The sequence below is a fragment of the Plecotus auritus genome, assembly GCF_963455305.1.
Source record: "Plecotus auritus genome assembly, chromosome: X".
Classification (NCBI taxonomy): Eukaryota; Metazoa; Chordata; class Mammalia; order Chiroptera; family Vespertilionidae; genus Plecotus; species Plecotus auritus.
Window position 1 is genome coordinate 83,953,073 of NC_137784.1, and position 23,493 is coordinate 83,976,565.

General features: G+C 44.5%; 1 protein-coding gene across 11 annotated transcripts in view; it reads left to right on the forward strand.

The window, feature by feature from the left end:
- FRMPD3 (FERM and PDZ domain containing 3) overlaps window positions 1-23,493 on the forward strand; it is a 177,989-nt gene that overhangs the window by 81,414 nt on the left and 73,082 nt on the right. For 5 of the 11 annotated variants that reach the window (XM_080653054.1, XM_080653057.1, XM_080653058.1 and 2 more), the window contains 4 exons: window positions 1,775-1,877; window positions 6,056-6,101; window positions 17,647-17,751; window positions 22,420-22,527. In XM_080653054.1, the coding sequence (XP_080509180.1) occupies window positions 1,775-1,877; window positions 6,056-6,101; window positions 17,647-17,751; window positions 22,420-22,527 (362 nt within the window). The remainder of the gene's footprint in view (window positions 1-1,774; window positions 1,878-6,055; window positions 6,102-17,646; window positions 17,752-22,419; window positions 22,528-23,493) is intronic. The other 6 variants (XM_080653062.1, XM_080653063.1, XM_080653064.1 and 3 more) reach the window with 4 other exon arrangements.

Here is a 23,493-nt window from a genome sequence, read left to right on the forward strand (position 1 = left end):
TTCTTTCTCTTCAAAGGAGACAGAATTCAGAGGGCTGGAGGAAGCCCCCAGCTTCAAGTGGTATAACAAAGAGGAAGGGTTAGAGGAGTGGAAAGAAGGAAAGCCACAGGCAAGAGCCACAGAAAGCCATGGGTGTGGCAGGCCCAGCCCAATGAAAACTTGGGCTGATCCACAGAGCTGTTTCTGGACTATGTGGCTCCCAAATGCAGATGACTTATTTGGTATTTAGAAAAGACAAGAAGCATCCTACAGAGAAATGATTATGGTTGAGCATACCAACAAACCATTCTGTGAACTCAGTAGAAGATTGATGCTACCTACCACTGCCATCAGAGAGTTGAGTTTTTTAAGAACCATTACCACTAAAAGAAAGGAAGGGAGAAAGGAAGTGAGGGAATAGATGGAGTGGCCTCCACCTAAAAGATTGGCATTTGTGGTAGAGGTAGATGAAAGGAATAAAATGTGTTGAAGAAACTGTCCCTGGGAGGATATAATAATGAACGTTTATCAAATTCTTATCGACATCAATCAACTTTTAAATACCATATATATTCATCATCTCATTTATCCTCCCAACATTCTTATGATGTATTATAGGTCCAGGTATTTTCCCATTTTACAGATGAGGAAAGAGATTCAGAGAAAGATTAAATGTCTAGTCCAAGGTCATACAACCAATGAATGACAGTTGGAATTAGAGTCCAGGTCTGACTGGCCGCAAAGAGTGGACTCTTCACCACCACGCTCTCTGCTCCTGAAGTCTTTGAGTGCCATTGTAGTTGGAGTGGTGAACCCTGCTGGCTGAGCCTGCATAGCCACCCTCAGAACACAAGCCCCATGCTACAGAGCCATTGAGCTCTGTGCTCAAGCGACATAGTTGCTTATTTTTTTTGTTCACGTTTTTGGAATTTGCACAGCACACTATTTTGTAGAGAGAGGGAGCAGTTGGTATTTAGTCCTTTCAAGTGGACACAAACAAGAGTCCAGGCTGTTTTGATATTAGAATATGTCATTAAACAGTTATTTTATGTTTGAGTGAGCCTGTGTCTGACTTCTCATTCTCCTTCAATCTCTGAAAAGCTTTTCTTCAAGAAGATTTTTGCTAAACAACAGCCTGTATCCCTCTACCCCCACCCTTTACCTCAACCAAGAAAGTACATCCCTCAAACAGATTGGCTTTCTTAACTTCAACAATAGAAATGGGAATGAGAGAAAACAATTTCCAACTGCCTGTGATGTAAGGTCTGTGCCTTTCTCCCCTCATTGGAGAGGAGCTTCCCTCAGAGTTGAAAGAAAATAAACCCTTTGGGTTTTTTTAGTCGATCCCCTTGTCTCCAGGCAAGTGAATGCTTAAATCATTACAGAGCAGTGAGTATGAATATGTTCAAGTAAGAAGATTCCTCCTGTCACCTGTACCACCTCCAGTAGTCTGGAAGTCATTCCTTGTGCCTGAGCAAAAGCCTCCTGGTGAAGTGGAAGCTTTGTGTTCCTCTTTAAAACCAAGCCAGGACAGTAGTCATTAACCTAGTCTGAGGCCTTTCCTATCACAGCACTCCCAGCCAAAGGAGGTCCAGTTCATTCTTTTTCTTCAGTCCTCTGCCCTCCATCTGCCACAGAACTCAAAGAGCACCCCCACCACCAGCACCATTCAGTTTACACTATCTCCTATAGGCCTCAGCACCCACTTCAGCTTCCTCAGACTCTGGTGACTCTTAGACCTGCACTTTCCCAGCAGTGGCCCCAGGCCCTCATGCCTCTCTCCTCTCCTCTGCAGGAGGCCCCTCTGAGGACAAGCTCCTGGCTGGTGACCAGATTGTGGCTATTAATGAGGAGGACGTGAGTGAAGCCCCAAGGGAGAGGTTCATAGAACTCATCAGGTAACAGAGGCTTTCTGGGCCTTGGCAGGAGCTGAGCACTACTCCTTCCCATTCCCCACCAGTGGCATAGGGCTACCATGGTCCTCCCTGGCACTGAGAAACGATCCCTTCCAGGAACAATGGCCCTAGCCAGGGCTTCTGGCTACCCAGGACTTCAGGGTCCAGCCCTTCTGGAACCCCAGGGGCCATCATCACACATTCTGACTTAGCCTTCTGCATTGATGTGAGCAGACACAACGAATAGCCTCCTGCCAGAGCTCACCTCTCACCTTCCACCTCACTACTCATCTCACTGAAACCCCTTGATTTTTTATTTACTTTGCAGTGGGACAGACCAAGTGACCAATGAGAACCAAACATGCCATTAAAAGAACACTCTGAGATAAGCACAGTGTGAGCAAGACATTGTTTTTCACTTCTCCACCCCATCCAAAATAAAAAGCCAAGGAGAAAATCCAAATCCCTGACCAGTGGGTTGAGGAAGGGAACCTACCATTGTGGATTTTACTCATGGTGTGTGTGACCCCTTCATGCCCTCTGTAGATGGGAAAGAGAGAGAGAGAAAGGAGTATCAGGTGGCCACCATCATCTGTACATGAGGATAATCATATTGACTTCTTTTCTTTACACCATACACACCACATACCACACACATCATGCCACCACAGCTCACACACACCACACACCACATACACATCACATGCACATACCATTCACCCCACATACCACACACACACACACACACCTCACATACCATGCCATCACATAGCACTCACACACCACATACCACATATACACGACATGCATAGCACATATAGTTACACACACATACCACATTCAGACTATATACCCCCACACCACAAACCATTCCACCATATACCACACAAACAACTCACATAGAACATGCCACCAGCTAATACACACATAACACACACCATGCAAACCACGTAGCACACACACACCATGTCCTCATAAAGCGCACACACACCACAGATTCACACTATGCCACCACAAACTATACACACACCATGCACAATACACACCACACACACCCTGCACACATACTCATAACATGCTACCACATTATCATACAAACGATGCACTACACACATACTTACATGTCACATGCTTACATGCATACATACATACACCATACACACTCCCCTACCTCAAACTCCCATGACATGCACACATACATACCAACCACATACCCCCTTGCATAGATTTGTTGATAAGAAATGAGAGTACAGAGGTGAAGAATTTAAATTCCATGGACTAACCTCTATTTAGTATATACCAGTATCTCCCCAAATGGAACCATGTGCTGGCTCTCTCTCTTTCTCTGCCTTATGTAGTCTGTTCCATCTCTGCCTCCATCTCCTTCAACCCCTCTTGGTTCAGAGTGTTTTTATCCCACTCATCTTTCTTGTTCTTCCAAAGCCCACCTGTCCCCAAGCCCCTGCCTCCCATTCAAAGGCAGACTTAGTACTCTGTGTATTGAACAACACCCTCCTACTAGCTCTGGAGGTGTTTGAAATGCTGCCTCTTTTTAAAAAAGTGTATTTTATTTATTTTTTTTTATGTTAATCCTCACCTGAGGATATTCTTCCATTGAATTTTAGTGAGTAGAAGGGAGAGAGAGAGAGAGATCAATGTGAGAGAGACACATCAATTGGTTGCCTCCAGCAAGGGCCCTGACCAGGGCTGGGGATCCGTCCTGCCACCAAGGTACATGCCCTTGACCGGAATTGAACCCAGGACCCTTGAGTCTGATGGCCAATGCTCTATCCACTGATCCAAATCAGTTAGGGCTGGAATGCTTCCTGTTGAAGTCTATACCAGGCCCTCCTTGACATGCTCCCCATCCAGCTCAATGTCTTGAAATGTGTCTAGTCCCTAAGGATCTTTAGTTTGTCTCTTCTATAAGTTCAGTTTTGCATTGTATTCCCCACCCTCCACCCTTCTCCCTCTATTACCACACCAGTATGAAGTGAGTTCTTTCAACCCCATCAGGACACATTGGGGTTCTTCCAGCCCGACCCCTCAGAAGCCTTTGCTTTGCTTCCAGTGGATATCTTTGCACCCTAGAATGAGTTAGCCCAATTTTGTGAAGGAGTTTAGAGCTCCTTCAGGTCAAAACAGAGCTTGCTCATTTAATAACCTCAGGGGCTAGTGGATCATTCATTCATTCAATAAATATTTATTATTGAGTGTCTACTGTGCACCAGACACTGTTCTATGGCACTGAACATACAACAGTGAATGAGACAGACAAAATCTATGCACATTAAAGTTTACATTCTAGCCAAAACCGGTTTGGCTCAGTGGATAGAGCGTCGGCCTGCGGACTCAAGGGTCCCAGGTTCGATTCCGGTCAAGGGCATGTACCTTGGTTGCGGGCACATCCCCAGTAGGGGGCGTGCAAGAGGCAGCTGATCGATGTTTCTCTCTCATCGATGTTTCTAACTCTCTATCCCTCCTCTCCCTTCCGCTCTGTAAAAAATCAATAAAATATATTTTAAAAAAATAAATAAATAAAGTTTACATTCTAGTGGAGTGAAATACACTATAAACAATAAACACGATAAATAATTGTACAATGTACTAGAAGTTGGTAAGTGTTATTGAAGACTAGAAAGTGGATCAGGATAAAGAGGATCAGTAGTGCTTGGCACAGGAGTACAGGATGCAACTTTAAATAGCATGGCCCGTGTCCACCTCATTGAGAAAGTGACATTTGAAGAAAGACTTGAAAGAGGTGAGGTTGCTGGAAAAAGAGAAGAGCCAGGGCAGAGGCCTAAGACAGGAGTATGTCTGGCATATTTGCGGAACAGGAGAGAAGCCAGTGTGTGGAGTGGGATACGGAAGGGAGAGAATTATAGCCACTATAAGGACTTGTGCTTTGTTCTACATGAAATGGGAAGACGTGGCAGGGGCTGGAGCAGACAAGTCACATAATATTACTTACACTATGTTCCTGCCCTCTTCAAGAGAGATTTTTTCATTGTGTTTTCCTTGGAACACAACTTCTTCCTTCTCCTGGGAGCTTCCCAGACTCTGGCACTGATTCATCCCGGAACTTTGCCTCACTAAATATGGGTAATGTTCCAAGTCCTTAAGCAGGGGGCCTTGGCCTTTCTTGAATACCAGAACCAAGAGCATTTTGACTCTGCTTCTTGAATACCTTTGTTTCCAGAAACATTTTTAAAAGGACAACAAGAAGAGGGGACAGGACACTCCTTCAAGGCAAATTCTTTCCAGTACTTTTAGTTCTTTTAAAGGATTATATATCCCTGGAAGAAGACGTTCATACCTCACAGCCTGTTTGATCATTGGCATAATTCTCGTTGGAAGAGTTTCAAATTCTTCATCTTTTTTAATATTTGCTATCTGGAGAGTCTTGGCTTCCATCTATGGCTCCCTGGCTCTCATTTTTTGGTCATTCAATTAAAACAAATCTGCTGAGCCAAAACCGGTTTGGCTCAGTGGACAGAGCGTCAGCCTGCGGACTGAGGGGTCCCGGGTTCGATTCCGGTCAAGGGCATGTAACTTGGTTGCGGGCACATCCCCAGTGGGAGGTGTGCAGGAGGCAGCTGATCGATGTTTCTCTCTCATCGATGTTTCTGACTATCTATCCCTCTTCCTTCCTCTCTGTAAAAAATCAATAAAATATATTTAAAAAAAAAAAAAAAAACAAATCTGCTGAGTATGAGTCATGATGACCAAATGACCTCCTTTGGGTTCTTCCTTTGAATTTTCCCTCTTGCTTAAATACCAAATTGCCACTAATCATAGTACATGGCTCCTGAGACTGATTGTGTGCCCTTTGAGTTCCAAAATTCAGACCTTTAGTTTTCCTTGAGAATATTCTAGTCTACTAATATTCTAGTCTCCTAAGGTTTGGGGATTTCTACAGAGAGAATGTGAGAAGGACTATAAAAAAGTAGACCTGAAAAAATGACAAATTCAGGGATAACAGTAATACCATTTAAAATGCCTGTGTGAACCTATATGGGTGATTTATGTCAGCTGCCACAAATGATGGGAGGCGAGGCAGCCCCCTGTCCTAATCCATATACCTGAATGCAGCCCAGGGGGAAATTCTGGTGTTGCTTCTTGTGCTAGATGAATACCTAGTGCATGATACACTACTCTCCTATTCCCTCTTCTCTCTGTAGGAGCGCTAAGGAATTCATCGTTCTTACAGTTCTGCACACTCATCAGGTGAGTGAGCCTCTTTGCCATCCACCCTTCCTCCTGAGATGTGAGGACTCCATATTGGAAAGTGATAGTGATGGGAGACAGTATGGGAGAAGAAACTAGGACCAACATTTTGTGAGCCAAGGATTTAGGAGTGAACTTAAAACATATCTTCTGAACATCTTGTCTGCTCTCACATCCAAGGCTTGAGGATTTTGAAGGGCTATACTCTACTATGTTCTGCCCTGTGCCCTCTGCTTTACCCCACTAAAGCTGCCCATTACTACAGTTCCAGACATATTTTATACCTCTTTTTCTTTTGCTGTGCCCCATGAAAATTTACCTGTCCAGTGTTTAACTCCCATAAAGTCTTTGTAGACAGTGGGTGCTAATATTATTCGTTCATTCATACATTCATTTACTAAATGGCCTACAATGTATGAGACCCAATACTGTGTGTGGGGAATTTAGGGCTCCCAGACTGTGAGAGGGTGCAGGCCGGGCTGAGGGATGCGCCCCCCGCCTCGAGTGCACTGGTTTTGTGCACCGGGCCTCTAGTTTAACATAAAGTTGCTGAGGAGAGACAGTTTGACAAACAGGTTGAGCTGTGTCCTAATTCAGTCACTAATTGGCTATGTGACCAGTTAAAAGGTCAGTTCCCTTTTCTGAACCTCTTTCCTCATCCATACATTGAGGGTTTAAACTAGAGCAATGTTTCCCAAACTTGCCTGATTATATAGTCAGCAGGACTACTTAGTAAAAGTGAAAATTCCCAAGTTCCTCTCCTTAAGAATTGGATTCAGAAGACTTTGTGTCCATTACTAGGTTACATCCTTATAGTAATTTTAATCCAAATGCATAAATCGAGGTATAAAACTGTCGTGTGCAAAACTCAGAGCCCTTCTTACACCTCCAGTCTGGTTGTCTCTTCCAAGTGTCCTCAACACTCCCCTATACACCAGCACTGAGGTCCCACACCCATGCTGTAGCCATCAGAGAGGGCACATCTGTTGGGGGAGGGGAGCATGAAATCAGATGAGGCTTTACAAAGGAGGATTTACCTGAGCTAGATTTTTAAGGACAGCAGGATTTCCTAGGCAAAGACGGAGGAAAGATTGTCCAGAGAGAGATGACATTTCTGTGCAAAGCCAGGACAGTGCACATATGCGAGTCAAAGCGATAGGGTTCAACTCAAACTCTGACACTAACCGCCTCTCCCCTTGGCCCCCAGCACTCTTCTGTGTCAATGTGAACCTCACACAATACATTCATGCACACATATTCTCTCCCTCCTTCTTTCTCTCTCCTCCCCCTGCCCCCTCTGACATGCTTGCTCCCTGGCAGCTAGGCCTTTGTCAATCACAATTCTCCTCTGTCTCTAAGCAAGGAAGCCTTGCCCTCCCTTGGAGAGTGTTACCAATAAGTCCCTCCCTCCCCACCTTACTGTGAATGTGTAGTTGCCTATTGGGCAGTGGACAGTCAGTCCCCACTCCTCAATCCTTTGTCATGAAAATAGCTACCAGTTCTCTCCTAAACACATGCTTGTGTCATTAGAAGTACTGATCTGATCAGAGATTCACTGTGAGTTAATTTGTTAGGTCTCTTCAGATGTCACCAGCTTATAGAAGTCTTCCTCGACTTCCCTAACATCTACCTGTCATTATCTCCTGATACTGCATAATTTTTTCATCAGAATTAAAATCTTAGTTTTTACATTTTTTATTTTGAAATAATTGTAGAGAGGGTATAAGGGGGATAAATAGTGATAGAAGGAGACTTGATTTGGGTGGTGAACACATAAGAAAATATGCAGGTGTATTATAGAATTGTACACCTGAAACCTATATAACTTTTTTTTTATATATTTTATTGATATTTCACAGAGAGGAAGGGAGAAGGATAGAGAGCTAGAAACATCGATGAGAGAGAAACATCGATCAGCTGCCTCCTGCACACCTCCCACTGGGGATGTGCCCGCAACCAAGGTACATGCCCTTGACCGGAATCGAACCCGGGACCTTTCAGTCCGCAGGCCGACACTCTATCCACTGAGCCAAACCGGTTTTGGCCCTATATAACTTTATTAACCAATATCACCCCAATAAATTCAATAAAAATAAATAACAAATAATTGTAAATTTACAGGAATTTGCAAGTCTTATAGAGACTTCCCTGTGTACTCTTATCCCTGTTTCTCCCAATGTCTACATCTTTCATATCTATAGTACTATATCAATACCAAGCCAAAGTCAGGACATTCATACAATGTGTGTATATGGTTCAATGTCGGTCTATCACATGTGTGGTTTATGTATCCACCAACACAGTCAAGATACTGGTCAGTTCTGTCACTAAAAGGACCCATTATGTTGCCCTTTTATATCTATAGCTACCTCCTCCTCATGCCTCAATACTTGTCAGCTACTAATCTGTTCTGTAGTTTCTGTAACTTCATCATCTCAAGAATCCTATATAATAAAGGGGTAATATACAAATTGACCATCACTCCAACACACAAGATGGCCACCCCCATGTGGTCAAAGATGGCCACCACAAGATGGCCAGCAGGGGGAGGCAGTTGTGGGTGACCAGGCCAGCAGGGGAGGGCAGTTATGGGTGACTGGGCTGGCAGAAGAGGGCAGTTGGGGGGGACCAGGCCTGCAGGGGAGGGCAGTTGGGGGCGACCAGGCCTGCAGGGGAGGGCATTTGGGTGGGACCAGGCCTGCAGGGGAGGGCAGTTGGGGGGGACCAGGCCTGCAGGGGAGAACAGTTGGGGGGAACAGGCCTATAGGGGAGGGCAGTTGGAGGGGGACCAGGTTGGCAAGGGAGGGCAGTTAGGGGTGACCAGGCCGGCAGGGGAGGGCAGTTAGGGGTGACCAGGCTGGCAGGGGAGGGCAGTTAGGGGCAACCAGTCTGGCACGGGAGGGCAGTTAGGGGTAATTGGGCTGGCAGGGGAGCAATTAGGCATCGATCAGGCTGGCAGGGGGGTGGTTAGGGGGTGATCAGGCTGGCAGGCAGAAGCAGTTAGAGGCAGGCAGGCAGGTGAGCGGTTGGGAGCCAGCAGTACTGGATTGTGAGAGGGATGTCCAACAACCCGTTTAGGCCCGATCCCGTTTGGACAGCAGGATTTCCTAGGCAAAGATCCCGTTTGGGATCGGGCCTAAACAGGCAGTCGGACATCCCTTGAGGGGTCCCAGATTGGAGAGGGTGCAGGCTGGGCTGAGGGACACCCCCCCACACACACACGAATTTCATGCACCAGGCCTCTAGTATTATATAAATGGAATAATATAACATGTAACCTTTTGGGATTGGTTTTTTTTTCATTCAGCATTATGCCCTTGTGATTCATCCAAGTTGTTGCATACATCAATAGTCTATCCCCTTTTGTTGCTGAGTAGTAGTCCATGATGTGGATATACCACAATTTGTTTAGTTATCCACCTATTGAAGGACTTCTCGGTTATTTTCAGGTTTGGGCTGGTGTGAATAGAGCTGCTATAAACATTTAGGTACAGGTTTTTTGTGAACATAAGTTTTCATTTTTCTGAGAAAAATGCTCCAAAGTGCTACTGCTCAGTCATATATTAAATGTATGTTTAGTTTATTAAAGAAACTAACAGACCATTTTCCAGAGTGGCTGTAACATTTTACATTCCTGTGAAATATTATATTTATATGTATTTGTTGTCTATATCCCTCATTTGAATGTCAACTCCACAAGGGTAGGGACTGTGTTTTGTTCACTGCTGTATTCCCCAGTGCCTGGAATAGCACCTGGCATAGAGTAGGCACTTGATAAATATTTGTTGAAGGAATGAAGGGAACCCAAGTTTCAGCCATCGCAGCAACCTGAACTAAGCTAAAATGTTCAAACTTGGCTTCAGAATGAAAAGCCAAACATGCCCCTGCATCTGTGTCCCAACTGTATCATCCTATTGACCCAGTTCTAATGCTCCCACTGTCCCATTCCATGGTCTCTTTGCTATGGCCAGGCTGCTTTCCTTCTCCTCCTTGTGCATTTCTTATGTCTTACTGCCCTGCGACTTCTGTCCTTGTATTACTCCACATCTCTTCTACTAGATGGCTGTTTCCTTTTAGATTTGGCACAAGACTCATGTCTTCCAAACACCTGTTCCTGATTAACCTCAGTGAAAGTTTCTATTTCATTCATCCTTTTATTCATCAAACATTTACTGAATGCCTACTGTTCTAGGTACTCTTCCAGACTGGAAATATAGCAGTGCACAGGACAGATATAGTTCCTACTCTCAGAGAGCTTAAATTCTAGTACTTGGCCTGTGCTCTCTAAACCTTTTGAGCATAAATGTGGGGGAACACATATACACAGAGGTGATCTCAAAACAATTAGCAGCCTGTATAATAGGGGACATCTAATCAGAATGCAGGCCATTCACAGGCAAAAGAGCAGAATGTTGGAGGTCTTCTAACTCTGCTGGGTGTTAACCCTTTGGTTGATCATTTGTAAAGAGGTCCCAGGGGAGAGGTCAGGAGGCTTAAAGCAATAGGTGTGGTCAGACCAGTGCATCCTGACTGAATGTCAATCTTGAATTTAAGTACAGTTGATCTTTGTTATTAACAGATTCTGTGTTTGCAAATTTGCCTTTTCCTTAAATGTATTTCTAACCACAAAATTAACACTGAAAATTAAATTTGAGTCTCCCAATTTACACATTACCAGCTGAGGTCAAACAAGTCAATACTCTGTCTTCTTGTTTCAGTTGTCATACAGAGGTATCCAAGAGGATGAAGATGGTAGGGGGCAGTGCACTATAGTGCAAAAAGCTCAGGCTCTGGAGACAGTTGCATAGGGTTTGAATCCCAACTCTCACCCCTGTTAGTGGGGCGGCCTTATGCAAGTCACTTAACACTTCAGAACCTAATTTTCTCCTGGTAAAATAAAGAAAATAGAAACTACAGGATGAGTTGCTTTTAGAATTTAAGATTATAATATAACTGAGACATACACACACTTTTCCCCTTGGAGCAACTGTTCAGTATTCATTAGTTCAGTTTTTGAGGTGACTTGCCAGGCATCCTCAAACTACAGCCCGTGGGCCACATGCGGCCTGCCGAGGACATTTATCCGGCCCTCCAGGTGCCGCTGCCTGTCCTGCTTAGCAGCCGACTCGTCCCGGGCCCGCAGTACGCATAGGAATTTGTTCATAGTGTTTTGTTTTTTTTTTAACTATAGTCCGGCCTTCCAACGGTCTGAGGGACAGTGAACTGGCCCCCTGTTTAAAAAGTTTGAGGACCCCTGTAGACCATAACTACTGTGAAGAAGAAAAATCAACTCTGAGAATCTTCTCTCTAAAGCTATAGTGAAAGCTTCTTCCCCAGCATATGTTCAGTGTTATAGCTCCTACATCACAGAACATAGTACTGTGTCCACAGCAATCACTTGGCATCTCATGGGTGCATGGATGCTACTGCCTCTTACCAAACCCTCATTATGTTCAAACTTGATTACCACTTCTTCTGGAAGACAGCGTCCCAATAGTTCCAGAATGTGGCCCAATGATCTGTGTTTAATAAGAGCCATAAGTAAATGTAGTGCTCAGTAGAATTTGGGAAACGTTGGACCAGACAATCTCTATGGCTCCTTCCAGCTCCCACATTCTGTGGCTGATAAAGGTCTAATATAGTGGTTCTCACCCCTGGATATGCAATGGAACCACCTGAGAAGCTCTTACAAATGTTAATATTTGGGCTCTAGCCCTGACTGAGCCCTGGGGATGGAGCCCAGGTGTTGGTCTTTTGAAAGATTCCCCAGATTATTCTGATATGTAGCCAAGATACATATTATGAACTATTGGTCTAATATGTAATCTCTTTCAGGTGATATTTTCTTTTTAAAGGAGTTTACTCATACCATGGCAGACCATTTGGAGATTTATTGGGCAATCACAGAGGTCCTATCCCAGGCCCCCTCAAACCATTCTGCATAGATAGCCACTTATTAAGCCTATATGTATTTAAGGGTGTTCTTAATCTTTGAGTGACCAACTATTCCCCACAATTGACTGAGTATGTATTAATTTTGGTACCATTAGACCTTGGCACATAGTATGTCCTCAAAAAATATTTAAAAAAAAAAATACTGGGTTGTGACCTAGAATGGTCCTGGTAAAGCAAGCAGACAGTCCCTTCAAATGAAACCCTGATTTTCTGGTTCTGAAAACTTAGCCTATATCCAAAGAGTCACCCTCTGCTTAGAGCCACCTGGCCAGAAAAAAAGGCAACATAATTGGAACCACTGCAGAAGAATTGCTTTTTCACAGAGCCTCTTAAAGTATAGTGCTTGCCATATATTAGATACTCAAATAATATTTGCTGAATTGATTAATTCATTATTAACCTTAGCTATCAGCTATCTTTTTTGTCTGTGCTACTCTGTGCTTGGTGCTAGGGGGAGACATTGTATCTAATAAAGAGGGAATATGCTAATTGACCCTCATGCCGTCACAAAGATGGTAGCGCCCACAGCCAATAATATGGGAATATACTAATTGACTGCCATGCCCTCAAAGATGGCAGCGCCCACAGCCAATAAGGAGGGAATATGCTAATTTACTGCCAAGCCCTCAAAGATGGTGGTGCCCATAACCACAAGATGGCGGCACCCAGTCCCCTCACCCCTGCCGGGGTGGCAGGCACATGGCAAGGGCAGGCCCACCTCCAGGTGGGCCCGGCTGCTTTGTGCATCTGCCTCTGGAGTCCCCAAGTCCCCTCAGCCCCCCAGCCACCCAGGGCCGGTCCGAGGCACAGGCAAGCCTCAGATAGTGGCTACTCAGCTGCCCAGGGCCAGTCCGAGGTGCAGGCAAGCCTCGGATGGTGGCTGCCCAGCTGCCCAGGGCCACATGAGACTCAGGTAACCAGGGCTGGCCGAGGCTTGCACTGCCAGCAGTGGCAGCAGCAGAGGTGTGATGGGGGCGTCGTCTTCCCCTGATCGTCAGGTCGCCTCCCGCCCCTGAGGGCTCCTGGACTGTGAGAGGGGGCAGGCTGGGCTGAGGGACCCCCTCTTCAGTGCATGAATTTTCATCCACCGGGCTTCTAGTAGTAATATAATAAGCCATCTCTTTTACAACCTATTGGAGACATGAGCGATTGCCATGTGGATTAACAAGGAGTGCTATAGGAAATCCATCGAGGGGGATGGAGGAGTTGGGGAAGGATTCAGGACCAAAGTAGACTTTGAGCTGGGCTTTAGGGATGTATTTTAGCTGAGCAAAAGGGAAACTGGAGCCACAAAAGGTGGTGAAGAGACACAGAGGAGCCAAGTGTGTCCAGGGAGCTGTAGGCAGAACCACCTGATTAGGCAATAGATGGGGAGCGAGGGTCATCTGTGGCTTGTGGGAGGCCTTGGGAGCTGGGGAGATGACATGTTCACCTCTAGATAGTCCCAAGTGAAGGAAGGCCGCCTGGGTCCCTTATTAGTGGGCCCATGAAATCAAGATGGCTCTTTATTGTCTCAAGCTCCCACAGTGCTTGCTATGGGAATTGCTTATAAGTAGGATCAGTTGTGAAAGACAGTGAGCCAGCAGAAAGGATAATCCAGAGGCTGTCAAAGCTTCAGGAACCTGAGCTTCATCCTCTCAAAATTCTTTCATAGTTATCAAAGTGGGCTCTATTATGCACTAAAATGTTTGGCCATACACCCAAGTTTGGCTAAGATATGAGAGAACACAACTCTAAAATCTGTGCTAATAGAACCACCAAAGAATGGCCAAAGAATCACCAGCTGCTGAATTCAGTCCTGAGGGAGAGGCAGGCTCTCTTCTCTATTGCTCATTCCACCGAGCTGCTGGCTTAATATTTGCTTCAAGGGGTTTGCAGTGACCCTGGGGGTACTTAGCAATTCTAATCCCATGTTTCAAGCCAAAATTCATTTTATCCAGAAAGGGTGCTTATTTCAAAATGATACTCCTAGCTGCTTGAAGGAAAAATGGGTCAGTGAAGAGCTCAGATGTCTCAGCTTTAAGGTACTCAATTAATCTATGCTTAATGGGTTAGGTCATTTTCAACAACATAAATTCCTGGGCCTTACCCCCTCAGAGATTTTGACTTTTTAAGTCTGATGTAGGCTTAGGAATCTGTATTTTAACAAGCATTTCTCAGTGATTCTTGTCATCAGGAATGCTTTAGAAACAGTGGGTGGCTCTATGCTAATGAGTTAGTGAAGAGGTTGGCAAACATTTTCTGTAAAGGGCCATATTATTTTAAGCTTTGTAGGCCATACATGATAGTACAGAGCAGCCATCAGCAATATATAAATGAAGAGCATGGCTGTGTTCCAATAAAGTTTTATGTATAAAAGCTGGTGGTGTGCTGTGCTGGACAGTGTCCCATGCACCAAAAGGTCTCAGGTTCGATTCCAGGTCAGACACATAGGGAAGCAACCAATTGATGTTTCTCTCTCTTTCTCTCTTTTTCTTTCTCTCTCTCTCTCTCATCAATAAACATATCCTTGGGTGTTGATTTAAAAAATCACATGGTATGCAGGATTTGGCCCATGCAAGCCATAGTCTGCTGGCCCCTGAATTGTGTTCAATACTCCTCCCTCATACCACATTCGCAGTTTGACCAGGGCCTTCCCAATTCTCAATATCTTAATTCAAATGAGTGACCTCAGTACTTAAAACTTCAGGTCACATAGCTAAGCTTTGGATATGCTTTGGGACAGAGTAACCTTCAAGAGCCCCTGGTATCCACACAGCAAGGCAGGTATCACTGTGTTGAAGCACAAAGCTAAATGTGACTCTGTGACATATAGCAAAGAACACGGCAATGAGTGAGTCACCATAAGCGATCAAGGCTAAAGACTGAGAATAGGATGGAATCTTAGAGACCAACAGGGCAAGGGCCAATGATAAGGCATAAATAAGCTGAAAATATCTCTGTAATAGACACCTAAATGATTATAATCCCTGAAAATAATGGCTATTCCACTTACTCCTTCATGGTTTTGCTCCTATATATCTGAATATTTTGTTTGTAGTGGTATCTCTAGGACAGGATCTAATTTTGGACTTTTGATAGGGATAGCAAGGAGGCTGTCCCCTCCCTATAGGTGAATACATAAAAGAATACTAGTTTGGATTCTTCATATGTTTGAATATATTTTCAGTAGGATCAAGGTAGAACTAGAACCAGTGGATGAAAGATCAGGAATGCACTTTTCACTTTAGCCTGCTGTGAGGAACAATCACTAATCCAAGACTCAGGAAATCTGGTTTCTAGTTTCGGTTCCACTACTAAATTATTTTGATAACTGAATAAATCATATCCTCTTCCCAGGCCTCTGTTTCATGTGTAAAAATCAAGAGCTGACAGCATGGCCCATTCAGGTGTCTAGAGACGCCTTGTTCCACACTGTGCAGGGGGTCATCCCATAACAGATGATCATAGAAAAAGGAGAGGGTGTCTGTGAGTTAGAATGACTTCACCTCCTCATGTCTGTAGCATCTCAAGTGGAAATTTGGAAAACTGGTGGAGTCAAGGAGAACTGCCTGAACATAGCTATAGATCTTTCTCTCTTGCCCCTTTCTTGTGCTCCTGCCACAGCCTACAGCTCCCCACCCAGGATTTGAGCACCAAGGTGTGCAACACACAAAGACATGTCTCAACTCCCATGAACAATCAATATTGTAATCACTCTGGAACAATATCCAGCCCTGGATTTCGTTGTGCTATATCATCTCCAGCCAACAAATTATCCCTGTGGCTCAGGATGAGATGTCCAAGGTTCCTTTAGTTCAGTGTTCCCAACCATAGCTGCATTTTGATATCATCAGAAGCTTTAAAAATACAAATACCTGGGCCCCATTCCCAGGGATTCAATGTAATTGCTTTGGGTGGGACTTTGGCATAGAGTTTTAAAAGCTCCTTCAGTGTTTCTGCCATGCAGCCTGGACTGACACCGACTGAGGTTCCTGCTGGACTCAGGTTGAACAGGTGGCTTTCTGCAATCTGCCCTATGTGGGTAATGAGATTACTGGCTATGGAAGACAACACAGCTGGGACCAGGGCCCTAGGTCTGGTGGGGACATTTGTTTCTGGTGTGCCTTTCTTAGGACCCTGCTCTCATATGGCTGATGTGGTAAATGAATCTCAACCACAGCATTAATGGCAGAAAATAGCTTTATGTATGGCCTTCCTATATGCCAGAGACTTTCATGGACTTAATATAAAGAAATTCTGGGGGTTGGGGGCTGGGTGGAGGTGGGCAAATGGAGGGATGTGGACATCTGTAATAGTGTCAACAATTTTTAAAAAGTAAAAAAAAAAAATTCTGGATTGTAGGATTCAAAGACTCCATGGCAAGGCTGGTAGGGGAGGTGGTTTGAAGAAGCCCCAACCTGATTTCCCCCAGTCTCTCATCTCAGAAAATGACAACCCTATTCTTCCTGTTGAGTCCTCTCTTTTTTTACTCCTATATCCAATTTGTCAACATAATGTCTTGGTTCTATCTTCAGAATATATCCAGAATTCACTCACTTTTTATCATCTCCATTATTCCTACCCTAGCCCAATCTGCCATCATATTTTAACTTATTATTGCAGTAGACTCCTAATTGGTCTCCCTACTTTGGAATCATACTCCTACACTATTTTCCACACAGCAGCCAGAGGAGTCCTGTTAAAAAGCAAGTCACACCCTGTCTGCTCAAAACCATCCAGTGGAGTAAAATCTAAAATTCTTGCCATGGTTTACAAGGCCCTACATGACCCTGCCCCTCACTGCCTCTGCAAGCATGACTCCTCTGACTCCCCCTCAATCATTCTGCTTTGGCCTCACTAGGCTCCCTTGCTGTTCCTCATGCACCCTACTTCTACTCCGACCTCAGAGCTTTTATTGTTCTTTCTACCTGGAAAGCTCTTTCTCCAGATAGTCTCTTGGTTTCTCTCCCTCACTTCCTTCAGTTTTCTGTTTAAATATCACCTCTTTCCTGACCATCCTGTCTAAACTAACACTTCCATCATTTCTGTCATCACTTGCTCATTCTTTTGTGGCATCCCTTACTCTGCTCAGTTTGTCCTTATAGTCCTTATTTGCTATCTAAAAGCTATTTGATTATTATTGTAAGTCTGTTCCTGCTAGAATGGATGTTCCTTGAGGTCAGGGAGTTTTGTCTGTCTTGTTTACTGCTGACTCCCTCATCACCTAGAGCAGTGCCTGGCACATAAAAGGTCCTCCCTAAATTTGTCACATGAATGAATAAATGCCTCTGAAGACATGACTCCTGCATTTCATCCAATCCAAGGAGCACCCAGGAAAGACTTAGTTTCAGTGTTTGGTAACCATTTGTTTGATAACCATGTGTCCTGCTGAATTTGTGGGAAATTTTTTAAAAAATATATTTTTATTTATTTCAGAGAGGAAGGGAGAGGGAGAGGGTGCAATGCACCTAATGGGGGATCAATACTTATTGACTTATTGATTAGTAAGGGAAAGTGTACCCATCCTGAGACATCTTAACTCTGGTGTGGCAAAGGTCAGGTTTTTCTCAGAGATGGAGAACTCACCAGCCCTCTGTTCTTTTTCCAGTCCCCCAAATCTGCCTTCATCAGTGCTGCAAAGAAGGCCAAGCTGAAATCCAATCCTGTGAAGGTCCGATTTTCCGAGCAGGTGGCAGTTGGAGAAACAAATGCAGTAAGTCCAGAATTGGCCCAGCCATCGAGGTCTTGCTCTGAGGCAGTTGCTCATCTGCTGCTCATCAGAGTGGACAGCATAACCAAGGGGTTGGAGAGGGAGACCTTGGGGCTCTGAGTGGATAGCAAATGAGGGGTATATGTCATCCAAAGAGGCCCTGGGCATTGTGAAATAATATGTTATCAATCCACTCAAGATCCTCATGGTGCTTAGAGAAATTTCATGTCTAGCACAGCAGCATACACTGAGAACAAATGCTCCATAAACGTCTCTTGGCTACTTGATAGAAGCATGAACTAAGTAATGGTTTTCCAAAGATCCAGAGAGACAGTGGCTAGTGAAATTGAGCTCTCTTCACATTGAAATTGAGCTCTCTTCTGCAGCTCCACATCTTGACTGAAGAGGACTGTGCGGTGAATGGTGATACAGACTCTCATTAAGTCACAAAGCTTTTATTAGGCATCTGCTGTGTTCCCAGCGCCACAAAAGATGCAAAATAAATACCTGTTCCCTGCCATGGGATATATCTCGGTGATGTTGGGTGTTCAGCTTGAGACAGCATAGGATACCCCGCTGAGTCTTTTTGAGGAGCAGGTGACACTTGGCAGCCCATGCCATGTACTGACCAATTTGGGAGGTTATGGTCCTCCCTCAATCTTTCTCACTTCTTTGTGGGGTTTACATGAGCTGAGCTGTCTGCTCCAGATAAGCAATGAGAAGAGGTGGATTTAAAGCAGAAAGATGTGTGGTAAGCAATCATGGATTATTGCTTGACAGAGTCCCTCAGGAATCTGCAGATGATGGTGATATCTGGTGAGGGTGGGATGTGGAGTGCAGGTAGGGTGGGGGTTGGAGATGGGGGGAAGGGATAGCCAGAGTTGCCAGCCTTCTGTGTGCTTTTGCTGGCTGTCATGGGATTGGGTCTCAGGAGACCCATGACATTTATGTACTGAGGCGCAGCTGCAGTTTAGGGAAGCTAGTAGGCCCAGACTGAATGGGGAAATCAGTAGGATGCCAGGCACTTCTATAGTTATTTGACACAGAGTCACTAAGAAGAAGGGATAGAAGACACAGATGTCTTTCATCCCCATTTCCCTGACTCTCATTCCCAAACTCATCCCAAACTCATCCTCCTGTTGGAGGAAGGATGCAAAGCCCAAGGAACTAAGTACAGTGCCCCACTGGTAAGCTGTCTTAATAAGTAATGGTTGGGCTTTACATCAGTCCTAGCAGAAGTTGAAGAGAAGCAGGGGTTGGTGAAGAGAGAGGAAAGGGAGCAGTATGGAGTCCCTGTAGATCAGGGTGAAACAGACCCTGTGATCCAAGTTACTAAGATGATGTTTATGTCATGAGCCCTTGAAAATCCAGAGGAAATGTGACTTGATTTTGGAAAGTACAGACAGGAATTACCTATCACATCTCAGCATTACATAGTAACGAACCAAGGCCAGGCCACTCAGTGAAGAAATCCCTCCCTTCCTCTCCCTTACCTTCTTCCCCTCCTTTATTCTCTCTTCCTTTCTTCTCCCTTCCGCTCTTCCTTCCCCATCCTCCTCTTTCTCCACCATGACTTCCCTCTCCATATGTCTCAGCTAGCTACAGGCAGAATCAAGCCCCTACTCCAGACCAGTCTGAATGGGAATGCCCTAGAGCAGTGGTCGGCAAACTCATTAGTCAACAGAGCCAAATATCAACAGTATAACGATTGAAATTTCTTTTGAGAGCCAATTTTTTTAAACTTAAACTTCTTCTAATGCCACTTCTTCAAAATAGACTCGCCCAGGCCCTGGTATTTTGTGGAAGAGCCACACTCAAGGGGCCAAACAGCCGCATGTGGCTCGCGAGCCACAGTTTGCTGACCACGGCCCTAGAGTATTCAGGACCCACCCAGATTATTTCTGTTGCTTCAGGACAGGCCACTAGGTGTGGTACAAGGCTCTTGTCTGCAAGAGAGACAGACATAAATGTTTTCACTGTAGTTGTGCTTAGGAAATGGCAACAGCATTCCACCACCACCACTAGTGTAGACCATAGCAGCTTCACCATTGGTTGGGACCTGGGGAAGTCCATGCCCCGGTGATACCGGGTTGTCCTATCATCCCCTGCCCTTCATGTTCCAGGGCTTTATTAAGCAGCTGGAGCAAAAATAAATCCTGTGGGTGTTCCTTGCCAACTCTATTTTTAAACAAAATCAATTAAGTAATTATCTGAGTCCAACCCAGTGTGCTAAATAAAACCTGCCACCATTGCCAAAACCGGTTTGGCTCAGTGGATAGAGCGTCGGCCTGCGGACTGAAAGGTCCCGGGTTCGATTCCGGTCAAGGGCATGTAACTTGGTTGCGGGCACATCCCCAGTAGGAGATGTGCAGGAGGCAGCTGATCGATGTTTCTCTCTCATCGGTGTTTCTAACTCTCTATCCCTCTTCCTTCCTCTCTGTAAAAAATCAATAAAATATATTAAAAACAAAACAAACAAACAAAAAAAACCTGCCACCATTGAGTGTCATCCGCCTGGGGATCCAGGGCTCTGGGCTTGGCAGGAGCAAAGTATCTCAGGATCAGGGAGAGGACCAGGGAGTCACACTTCTCCAGCTCTATAACCCATCACTTCCCACTATGGCTTGATTCCTGGCTCTCCACCACTGCCAACCAAACCCTGATCCAGGAAGACTTACTTGTTCATGTTTTCATACTTTGTTCATGGCAGTTCCTAGATTTGGACTGTTCTCTTATGACCTCTCCAATAGTCCACACCCATCATCTCCTTCAAAATAAAAATTCAACCCTAGTCGGTTTGGCTCAGTGGATAGAGCGTCGACCTGCGGACTGAAAGGTCCCAGGTTTGATTCTGGTCAAGGGCATGTACCTTGGTTGTGGGCACAACCCCAGTAAGAGGTGTGCAGGAAGCAGCTGATCGATGTTTCTCTCTCATCGATGTTTCTAACTCTCTATCCCTTTCCCTTCCTCTCTGTAAAAAATAAATAAAATATAGTAAAAAAATAAAAATAAAAATCCAATTTACCTCAACTGGGAAAACTTAACACCTCTTAGTTTGTTTTGGTTTTATAATCATTCTCTAATGGATGTGTGCATATGCCAAGTCACTACAACAAGAGTATAAGACTAAGCCCAGGTCTTCTGTTTTTGCCATAACCCCCATGGGGCTTAGCACAGTGCAGGGAATATAGTACAGGCCCAATGAAAACCCAATGAATTAAGGAATCTGTCCATCAGTTCCTAAAAAAGTAATGATGTTGGCCCTGGGAAACGGTTGGATTCTCCTGATGAATAATTCAAGTAAGCACATATAAGCACCTACTGCTCATACTAGTATATTCAGCAGCAATTTATTGAGCACTAACTGTGTGCCAAGGACTCTTGTCAATGAAACTACAAAGATTGAATAGGACATGGTTATTGTGCTCTGAGCTCAGTGTTTGATTGTGAAGGACAAACATTTTCTTTAAATATGAGAAGAGCACTGAGAGAGGTGTGTATATGTTGCTTTTGGTACACATGGGAACACCAGGTTCAAGGTCCTGGCAATACTGGACAAGGCTTTCCAGAATTTATCTGTAAGCTGAATTTTAAAGGATGAGTAGAGCCCTGGCCAGTGTGGCTCAGTTGGTTGGGCATCATCCCATGCACCAAAAAGTCGCTGGTTCCATTCCCAGTCAAGGCACATGTCTGAGTTGTAGGTTCGATCCCCCACAGGAGGCAACCAGTCGATGGATGTTCTTCTCTTCTTCCCTCTTCCTTCCTTTCTCTTTAAAATCAATAAAAATATATTTATAAAAATAAATTTAAAAAAAAGGATGAGTAGGAGTTTGCTGAGGAAGGTAGAGGGAACAGTCTTTATTTTACAAATATTTTTTGAGAATTTAAACATGCACCACTCTATAAATAAATAAATGCATAGGCCAGGACAATTTTTGCTAAGGAATAATCAGGTGTTCAAACATGGGTCTTGTCAGTGTTTCTCAATCACGGTCAATAATGTCCACTTTCAGAGAAATTTTGGAAATGTCTGAGTGGTTTTTTTGTGTGTTATTCCCATGGTTTGGCATGCTATTGGCACTTAGTGTCTCAAGTCAGGGATGCTAAGTGTCCAGTAGGGAGTAAGACAGTCCCTGAATGATGACTTGTCAGAGGTATGGAGACATGAAAGAGCAGCATGGGTATAACAAGACATGAGTCTGGGAAGTAGGCAGGTGCCAGTTCAGGAAGGACCTAGGATGTTACAGGGGAAGGGAAATGGTAAAGCAAATGCATGGATGTGGAAGTGAACTTGATATTTGAAGGGCCTGGTGGAAAAGGAGGTGTCAGGAGATAGGAGCAGATGAGTGATATGGGCTCCTAAAGAGGCCTCCCATCAGCCCTTCAGTGTGTGGTGGTCTCTGAAGCTGCGGAGCTTTGAGCCATAGTAGAATGTGGGTGTGTTGTGACATCAATTGGAGAACTTTTGTTATGGCCCAGTGTCTTAGAGAATTTGGTTTTGGTGTCCATGTAACATTATTATTGATCTGCTCTTTCCTCTGTCTCTTTGTCCTATCATACTTTTGGCTCCCTGTCTCCTTCACTCACTCTTTTCTCTTCCTTTCTACACTCTTCTGGTTTCTTTCATCCTAAATGAGACCCTCTTGTTGTCCTTTCCCTGCCTATTCACAGAAAATGATGAAGAAAGAAGCTCTTCTCCTCATCCCCAATGTCCTGAAGGTCTTCTTAGAAAATGGACAGATCAAGTCTTTCACATTTGATGGCCGGACCACTGTTAAGGTACATACAGAGTCTCCTCCCTTGGGTCAGCATTGCCCTCTCCAGAGCACACACAGCTATTGGTCCTTGGGTTCCTCTGATTCTGCACAGAGCTGCTTGCTGCCAGAACAAGGTGGCCTTTGAGCTCCTGCTGCTGTGAGCCCACCAGGATGCAAAAACACACAGTCCTCAGATAAAAGTGGGGTGGTATTTGTATTCCCAGTTCTGTGCTAATGATTGTAAATGTGTGTGTATGCCACACATGTGTATGTGTTTGCATAAATGTGTGCATGTGTGTGCACACATGTCCACACACATCTACTGGTGAACTGATTTGTGTTGGTGTTATGCTGGGCCTTTCAAGACTCAGCAGCTAAGGAGTGTGAAGATCATTAAACCACTTATAAAGCAAAATGTGTTTTATATTTATACAATAACACCTACGTAAGTTTACGCAAAGAAATCAGCAAATGCAATATCTCAGGAGATTAGCTTAGACATGCTTTGCTTTTTAAATAGCAAGCAGATCTTAAGCACTGAACCAAGATTTGAAAAGTCCAGCAACAGTCCCTTTGACTATTCTTTTCACAGGAAGAGCAATTACTGAGCTGTGATTCTTAATGGTTCAGCCAGCTGTCTAAAAGTTGTAGCAATTCCCTTAGTCCTGAAGAAGAGAGGTGATGATAAAATTAACCCCAGGTTCAACTCTGTTCTGGGATAGAAATGTCTGTTTCTGCTTCTTCTGGACTCTATCCTCAAAGAGAACACCATTTTCAGAATGAATATTTCCACTTAAACAATGCTGTCCAGACTAATGGGCGGCTACAGTGCCTGCCCAGAAAACCCACTTGGGCTCAAAGATGTTCTTAGTTACCCATACGGAGGCTATGACAAACCTGTAAATGGAGAAACCCTTGGGCTAGGAAACTTTCCCTAAGAGGAGTTATCAGGTGGGCCTGGTTAATACTTGGATGGGAGACCACCTGG